This window comes from Amblyomma maculatum, chromosome 6, assembly GCF_055883805.1.
Source record: "Amblyomma maculatum isolate TAMU_Amacu chromosome 6, ASM5588380v1, whole genome shotgun sequence".
NCBI classification, from domain to species: domain Eukaryota; kingdom Metazoa; phylum Arthropoda; class Arachnida; order Ixodida; family Ixodidae; genus Amblyomma; species Amblyomma maculatum.
In genome coordinates, this window is record NC_139349.1 from 106805508 (window position 1) to 106814805 (window position 9298).

At 49.3% G+C, this 9298-nt stretch overlaps 1 protein-coding gene across 2 annotated transcripts in view; it reads right to left on the bottom strand.

The window, feature by feature from the left end:
• Positions 1 to 8775, bottom strand: part of Cdc16 (cell division cycle protein 16) — a 57140-nt gene extending 48365 nt beyond the window's left edge. For both annotated transcript variants that reach the window (XM_084607242.1, XM_084607241.1), the window contains exons 1-5: positions 8631 to 8775; positions 8412 to 8466; positions 8218 to 8315; positions 8069 to 8107; positions 7774 to 7884 (exon numbers count right to left, since the gene is read on the bottom strand). In XM_084607242.1, coding sequence (XP_084463368.1) covers positions 7774 to 7884; positions 8069 to 8107; positions 8218 to 8315; positions 8412 to 8466; positions 8631 to 8750 — 423 coding nt within the window. In that variant the 5' untranslated portion in view covers positions 8751 to 8775. The remainder of the gene's footprint in view (positions 1 to 7773; positions 7885 to 8068; positions 8108 to 8217; positions 8316 to 8411; positions 8467 to 8630) is intronic.
• Positions 8776 to 9298: the final 523 nt, after the last annotated feature.

Here is a 9298-nt window from a genome sequence, read left to right on the forward strand (position 1 = left end):
GAAAGTACAAGGGGAAATGAGAGCATGTGTACTTTTCCTTGAAGAGGATGCCAAGATGGGAATAGCGGAGCGGGCATCAAAAGGGGGCCTGAAGGGGGGTGCATTAGTGTTTTGAACTTCATGTGTGAGGTGGCCAACTTTTTTCTGCTCAGCGTTCTGAGCATCGTCTTGTGTCCAGTGTATCTGGATGCGTATCTTTGTTTCTTTATCGAGTGCATGGATTACTACTTTCTATTAATATTGTGAGCGCAACGCGTGAACTTTCACCTCTTTCATCTGTATAGATCCATCATCATTATCATCATCATCGCTGACTGCTGCTCGGAGCGTCGCGCGCTGTGTGCCAGCTGGCTCTGGAATAGAACAGACGTTTTGTGCAAGTGCTGTCTCACAAGTGGCGGAGGTGCGATTCGTATTCCCCACCTCTCGCTTTAGACCCGCCTACCGTTCTCCCTGGAGCTCCGTTCAGGCCTTCGCTTGCGTCCACGGTCCTGTGCTATGGATGAGGGCAACGGTGCTCGCTCACCCCCGGCGTCTCCTCCTCCTACTGCGGCTGCCCCTGCCTGGACTGTCACCAGCCGCCAGCGCGATCCCCAAATCTTTGCTGGCCTTCGCGGTGAAGATGTCGACGACTGGCTCGACAACTACAACAGGGTCAGTGCATTTAACCGCTGGGATGACGCTCATAAACTGCTAAACGTCGTCTTCTACTTGGCTGACGTCGCCAAAACCTGGTTCCTCAATCACGAGGATGACATCGCTGACTGGCCTACATTCACGGACCAGCTAAAGAAAATTTTCGGCACTCCGGCTGGTCGCTCAGAGCAGGCAAAGAAAAAACTTGAAGCTCGTCTCCAGCAGCCCGGCGAGTCCTATACGTCGTACATCGAGGACGTTCTGGCCCTTTGTCGCCGTGTCGACGCTGCTATGCCTGAATCTGAGCGTGTTCGCCACTTAATTAAGGGCATCAACACTGCTGCTATCAATGCCTTCGTGTTTAAAAACCCATCGTCTGTATCTGACATCACATCCACATGTCAACGTCTGGACCAGCTACAGTCCTGCCGCCTCGTGCAAGACCCCAGTGATGGTGGCTCCCTCATAGATGGAAATTTGCGGTCCCTAATCCGCACCATGATCCGGGAGGAGCTCTACGGCCTCACCAACCCCTCTGCAGTATCTCCAACTCTTCCGCCAGCAACGGTGAATTTGCGCAGCATCATCAAAGATGAACTGACGAATTTCAACTGCACTGTGGCACCTGCCCCACCTCCCATTGCCTCCCAACCTCCCTCGCCGCCTCCCAACGCCCCCCAACATTCCTTGCCAACCTATGCCGAGATTACTTCACGGCAACCCACTCCGCCTTCCCCGACTTGTTCGGCACCCGTGTGCGGTCACATCGCGGCAATGGCACCATATCCTACAGTGCATCGTCCTGTTACAGCCTGGCGCCCCTCCCGCCCTGTGTGCTACTATTGTGGGATACGTGGCCACATTGCCCGTGTCTGTCGCCGCCGCCAACAAGACGAGCAACGGGGTTATGCTCCCTTTGAACGTGCCCGCGTGCGCCAGCCTGATGATTCTGCACTGCCCTACTCAGACTTTTACCGGCGTTCTTCCTCTCCTCCGAATTCCACCAATGTTTCACGGCCCTCGCGTCCTTCCCGACGCCGATCCCCTTCGCCTTTTCGCCGCACGTCACCGCTTCGTCCTGCCTCGCAACCCTTCCAACCTATAACGGAAAACTAACCGAAGCAGTTTTTGGAGGGAAAGCTGCTTCGAGTTCGAAATCTACAATTCCTCCTGGGCGACCGTCGAATATGTTAGTAGTGATTGTTGAAGGATTGTACGTTGAGGCCCTCATCGACACCGGCGCCGCTTATTCCGTCATGCATTTCTCTCTGTGTTCTCATCTGCGCAAAGTTATAACGCCATACATCGGTCCGCCACTTCGTGGAGCTAATGGAACTCTTATGAAACCCACCGGCCAATGCACAGCACGTGTCCTCATCGATAACCAGCGGCATCATATCGAATTTATTGTGCTCCCCACGTGCGTTCATCTCATGATCTTGGGGTGGGATTTCTTATCGTCGGCGTCCGCCCTCATCTCTTGCCGTGAGCGCCTTATTCATCTTGCGGACCCCGATACATTACCGACTTCTGATTGTTCACCACCACACGTGTTCGCAGCAGTTGATTTCGTTTTGCCCCCAGGACGCGAGCAGCTGATCATCGTGGCATTGGACTACCCTCTCGATGGCGAAGCCTTCGTTATGCCCGCTCCTCGGTGGACCTCCGACGGCCTAGCTCTTGCCTCGTGCCTCACCTCCTTCACCCGCGGTTGCGCGGTCATTGCGGCCCTTAATACAACTCTCCAGCCGTTCTTACTGCCCAGAGGAGCCACAGTTGGGTTTATTTTTGACTGCGATCCCGTTCCCCTCAACACACTTTCCAGCGCACCACCGCCTCCTGCCAAGCCTCAATTTCCGACATCCTCTGCGCTCGCAGCCGCCATCAGCCCTGACCTTACATCCGAGCAGTCCACAGCTCTGCTAGACGTCCTCCTGCGGCACCGAGAGTCTTTTGATGTGTGCGCCTCAGCGTTGGGGAAGACCTCCGTCACCTCTCATCGCATAGAGACGGACGGCTCTGCTATTGTTCGACGAAGGCCGTATCGCGTTTCAGCAGCAGAACGCAAAATCATTGAGGAGCAAGTTGCTGACATGCTTGCTCGAAATGTCATCCGACCATCCACGAGCTCTTGGTCCTCACCTGTGGTCCTCGTTCGCAAAAAAGATGGCTCAGTCCGCTTCTGCGTGGATTACCGGGCACTTAACAAGATCACGCGCAAGGATGTTTACCCTTTGCCTCGTATTGATGACGCATTAGACTGTCTTCAAGGCGCTGAGTATTTCTCCAGTCTCGATCTCCGCTCGGGATACTGGCAAATTCCTATGCACGATGCAGACAAGGACAAGACTGCCTTTTCTACCCCCGACGGTCTCTACGAATTTAACGTGATGCCTTTCGGACTCTGCAATGCGCCGGCCACCTTTGAGCGCATGATTGATACCGTGCTTCGCGGCATGAAATGGAAAACATGCCTATGTTATCTCGACGACATCATTGTCTTCTCGTCAAACTTCACTCAGCACTTGCAGCGTCTCACTGATGTCCTCACGTCCCTTGCCCAGGCGGGGCTTCAGCTGAATACCAAGAAGTGCCACTTTGCCAGTAAGACCATCAAAGTACTCGGCCATGTCGTCAGTAAGGCAGGAATCCAGCCTGATCCCGAAAAAATTACGGCTGTCTTTAATTTTCCTCGGCCCCAACGTCAGAAAGATCTTCACAGCTTCCTTGGCTTAGCCTCCTACTTTCGCCGTTTTATTCGGAACTTTGCAACAATTGCTGCCCCGCTACACAAGCTCGTGTCTTCCCAAGTGGTTTACACCTGGTCCACTGAATGTGAAGACGCCTTCAAAGCTCTCAAGCAGGCACTCACTTCCACCCCTGTGCTTCGCCATTTTGACGCTGACGCGCCCACCATACTTCACACAGACGCCAGTGGCCACGGTATTGGCGCGGTTCTCTTGCAACGCAACGCAGTGTCTGAAGAGCAAGTCGTCGCATACGCCAGTCGTACGCTTACTGCAGCTGAGCGTAATTATACTATTACCGAGCAAGAGTGCCTCGCTGTTGTTTGGTCGGTTCAAAAATTTCGACCTTATTTGTATGGCCGCCACTTCACCATTGTCACAGACCATCACGCACTCTGTTGGCTGTCATCGCTGAAGAACTTATCGGGTCGAATGGGTCGCTGGGTACTACGTCTTCAAGAATACACCTTCACCATCACTTATAAATCTGGGCGAAAACACCTCGACGCTGACGCCCTCTCCCGCTGCCCATTGCTACCTACTGACGCGGCCCCACATACGGTCTCCTCTCCCTGCTGCCATCCGAGTCAGCCTTCTTCTGGCCACCTGAATGTTGCACCCATCACTATAGCTCCACTCGACAACAATGCTGATTTCTCGTCCCTGCAGCTGACTGACCCTTACTGCCGCACAATCATCGCTCGCCTCCGTGGAGAATCAGTTGTCCCAAACAGTCGCTTGCGCCGTCAGCTTCGTCGGTTCCGATTTCACCATGGAACACTTTACCGCGACGTTTATCACCCTACGGGTCAACGCTGGGTACCCGTTGCCCCTCGCTCCCTTCGTTTTAAAATTATGGAGGCTTACCACGACGACCCCACTGCTGGACATTTAGGCCACTTTAAAACTTACGACCGTATCAAGAGCCGCTATTTCTGGCCTGGGCTTTCTGCCAGCGTCGCCAAATACATTTCATCATGTCCGTCTTGCCAGCATCGCAAGCGTTCAACATCCCCTCCTGCTGGCCTACTGCAACCTCTACCTTGCCCATCTGTGCCTTTTGACACGGTCGCCATTGACTTATTTGGTCCTCTCCCTTTGACGTCAGACGGCAACCGTTTTGTTGTCATTGCCATCGACCATCTAACGCGGTACGCTGAAACCGCACCTCTTCGCTCCGGTGCCGCCTCTGAAGTCGCCGATTTTTTCCTGCGTGCGATAGTTTTGCGTCATGGTGCTCCTCGTATTCTCATTAGCGACCGTGGAAAGACATTTCTTTCTCAAGTCCTTGAGGAAGTACTGCGCGCAGCCAACACCGTCCATAAGACTTCTTCTAGCTACCACCCTCAGACCAACGGACTCATCGAGCGGTTTCATCGCACTTTGTCCGACATGATATCCATGTATATCGCTCCTGATCACCGGAACTGGGACAACGTTTTACCTTTCGTCACCTACGCCTACAATTCCGCTGTTCAGCGCACTACTGGTTATAGCCCTTTCTTTTTAGTTTATGGCCGTCAACCATCGACAGTACTGGACACTACTTTCTTCTCTGCTCCCTCTACGTCTGAATCTCTGGGCGAAGAGTTTGCCACTCGTATGGCCCAGTGTCGCCAACTTGCCCGTTTGAACACTGAAGATGCTCAACAGGAACGCAAAGCCCTGTATGATCAACGCCATCGAACTCCCTGCTTTTACCCCGGTGATGAAGTTCTCCTGTGGACACCAATCCGCATTCCTGGCCTATGTGAGAAGTTTCTCCATCGTTACATTGGCCCTTATACAGTACTCCAACAAACGTCTCCGGTGAACTATCGCGTTATTCCCTCGCACACCGTCGCAGATCGACGTCGTCGCTCCGAAGAGATCGTCCACGCCTCGCGCATGAAGCCCTATGCCCGTCGTCCCTCATCCCTGTAATCAGCGACCAGGGTGGCCGCTCTTTTGTCGGGGGGGATTTGTGTGAGCGCAACGCGTGAACTTTCACCTCTTTCATCTGTATAGATCCATCATCATTATCATCATCATCGCTGACTGCTGCTCGGAGCGTCGCGCGCTGTGTGCCAGCTGGCTCTGGAATAGAACAGACGTTTTGTGCAAGTGCTGTCTCACAATATTATTAGTAGTAGTAGTAGTAGTAGTAGTAGTAGTAGTAGTAGTAGTAGTAGTAGTACCGTTATTAAGTACTATTGCATTCCTCCTGCACTTATGTGCAGCCACTGTGGCCAGGATCAAACCTGCAAAGTAGCCTCTAATGTTCCAAACACAATTATTATAGAAGTCTTCAGTTTGATCAAAACTAGCACATTCTGAAATATACACCTATGGGTGTGAATTGAGTAGAGTAGATGTAAATGGTTAAGATAGTAGACCAAACTACTATAGTAGTTTCAGAGAGTTTTGTGCGGCTATGTAGGTGCAGCTATGAGGGTGACACATCAGCTTACTAGCCTGTATCTTTGACTCCATTAAAGAAGCCTGGTACCTTGCGCACGTAGCTTCCACTGTATAGCCACAGTTGTCATGTGTTCAAGAATAACTGTGTCAGTGATTCTCTGTGTTGACAGAGTTAGAAGCCAGATGCTTGCTTGTTTATTTTGTTATTTAGGCAAGAGTTCATTTAGAAATAAAAAATTTCCTGTAATACGAGTTGAGCAAGTTCGTATATGTATGCAAATTACGAGCGCTGCGACAAACAACGAGAGAGGAAGGACAAGGACAGGCGCTACTATCAACTGAAAGTTTATTCAAAGAAACACAGGTTAAATACTCGCAGAAGACAACCAAAGGCACATGCGCTTCACAGATATTTCCTAGGTATTCTTAGGTAGAAACTTTTAGTTGATAGTAGTGCCTGTCCTTGTCCTTCCTCTCTCGTTGTTCTTGATCGCAGCGCCCGTAATTAGCAAAATTTCCCGTGTAACAATGAACAAATTAAGGCAAAAGAATTTCCACTCTGTTGACAAAAAGAATTACTTCTGCTCTCCAAACAAATGGGCCGAAACTTCCTTCACGAGAAGCACAATTTGCTCTAGTCATTTCTGTCAAACTGAAATTAGTAAAACAGGTCTTGTTAGGCCCTTCCTTGACTGAGGCTTCTTAGTCAGAGGTAATAAATGAACACATATCCTACTACATAATAATGACACGTGCCTTGCACCGCTTGGCACGGTGCGTAAAAGACCAGATTCTCAGGTTCACCTCCGCATCTTCCTGAATAGCTCCTTGGGTTATGACACAATACGAAGGCTTGTATACCATCTAATAAACGGGGTGCCACTTGACACTTCACAATATTGTTGCTGAAATGACCTGCCAGCCATGCTGGTTACACAATAAAAGGTCAACTTTCATGGTATGGCAACAAATGTTTCTGAAATAAGGCTTATGCAGAACCCCTGCTGTCTCATCATTAGGCAAAGAATTAAATATTTGCCAACTCAGCTTAACATCTCTCTCTCCCTGTTGACTCATTTACATGACTCCAGCAAGAGTGGATAAAGCCATACGTCAGGATGAGTAAGGCTGTCCCACTCTCAACTACATGTTGACAAAAGTCAACTTCAGTAATTAAAGTCTGACATGGCCTGCTGAAATACCCACTGTTAAACAGGGCTCTGCAAAGGCAGTGCCCAAATTGTGGAGTAATGCAATGCCTCAGAAATGCAACAATGCCAGTATAAAAGAAAACCCTATTTTTCCTCCATTTCTGCCATCATGTATCTTTGGTCAGATAATACTTACAAAGACTTAGCCTATTTAGTCGAGAAAGTCATGCCACCCTGTCATGACCTGATTCTATTACATGAGTCAAAGGTTGAACTCCATGACTCAGCTAGGCCTGTCAGGTTCCTGGAGATGACATTACTGCACCAACACAGACCGCGAGCTCTAGACAATAGATATTTGATAGGACTTACTGTTTGCAAGCAACTAAAGCCTTCACTAAAAGTGTAAGAGCTAATTAATACATGCATGCCTGAGCTGAGTACCACATAAGTTGTGGCATCTCTTGCAGCTTCATAAGATTTGGGAACTGAGCAGGGTCCGTATTCGAAGTTTGCGTCGTTATCGAAAGCGTTGCTATCTCCCTGGGAGGAAATGTCAGAACCGAAAGTGGATGCAAGCAAACTGACATCTGATTCCGGTGTTTCCACCAACCTGATGACTCGAGGTAAGGGAGACAGCGACACTTTCTATAACGACGCAAAATCGGAATACGAACCCAGCTTTGCCTTTCTCTCTCTCCCGAGGTTCAGAGTTCCACAAGGTGAGCAAAAGTTCAGCAATGGCCCGCAGTCTTTGGATTGGATACTTATATAGATGTTAAATGTTCATATGTGCACCACTTGCATCCAAAAATGTTACATTCATAAAAACGACATACCCGATGTTGTGAGATGGAGTCCTCCACTGCACTCTCAATAGTAGTAGGAGCAGCATCCAAAAGAGGTGCCTCAGAGATTTCAATGGCCGCTTTATATTCCTTGCCTGCAAGCTAACAGCGTTTATCGTCATTAACAGATGGGCCCCACAGTGCAAACACAGCTTTCAACCCTAATATCAGCGTAAAAACTAACACGTAAGCAAGCACTCACACTGCACCTAACACGTAAGCAAGCACTCACACTGCACAAAAATGCTGCACGTCATTATGGGACACTCAAAAGCCGTAAACTTACCCTGCTGTTCACTGCTAGAATCTTGAAATTAAGGTGCTTCTGTAGAATAAAAAAAAAAGGGGGGGGGGGGGGGGGCAGTTCACAGAGCTCATAAATTTCTTTTTGTCTTTTTTGCCTAACGGGACAGAAGCAACTGCGACAGTACTTGCCTTATGAAGGTCTCTGCTTTCAATGAAGTGTGCCGCTCTTTGGTACTGCTTATTCAAGTACAGGCAATGAGCCACGGTATAAATATCCTCAGTGGATTCTGCATAAACAGAACAAAACAAATGCCGATCATGTCGAAATCAAGAGACGTCAAATTAAGGGGCATACAAGAAATGGGGAGCTCGCAAGTTCCTACCTCCTGATATCGACGCCAGTTTGTCAGCCCAGAACAAAGCAGTTGTGTACTGATGCTGCGAAAACAAGCAATGTGATCAGTTGTGATGCGGAATACAGACAACTTGTGGCAAGTACAACTGCGTTCACGCGAAACCTCCACAGCAGAGTCTCGCACACGTATGTAAAAAGCACAAATAGTAGCAAGCACGAGATGGTGCTTTAGCGAGAAAATTCTAACCTGGTCGATGTACCACTGAACCATTTTCTTGTACATTTCAAAGTCAATCTGCTCATTGCGAGAACGTACGTGAGGGCTTTCGCCGCAGGAGTCAAATTTCGAATGACCCTCGTCCGACATTTTCAAGATGTTATGCGACAGTGGCGCCGCGGATGATCAGTCATATGAAGTTTGCGTTGATCAAAATCTAGTAACTCCTAAAGATTATTAAAACGTTCCAAGTCGTTTGAAATCTTTAATTTTTAATAATGTTTGTTTTGTATATTATTACGTTAGCGTTATTAGTTTTTAGTTATTTTATAAAAAAAATGCTCAACCATAAACACATACACTGCCGGTGCTGCCGGTCTCGAGGGAGAGAGCGCGCGCTCTTTCTTACGGCCTTCGAACAATGGGAACTTTTCTCCTTGAGTTACGCTCTCCGCCACCGCAAGGGGCGCGACCTGCTCACTGGTCGCTGAGCGTCTGCTTCAGCGGCGGCGGGTGGCTTTTGACTGGTTTCGCGCTGTCGCTCGCGAGTTTCGTGGTGAGTGCAGCCCCGAAATTAAAGAGTACAGAAGGTAGATGCTGCAGTGGCATGTCGTCAACGTGCACACGTGAACGGGTATAAAAAACACTGTCGTTCAGCAAACGTTCGACAAGCATGACATACATTGCTGCACGGTAGC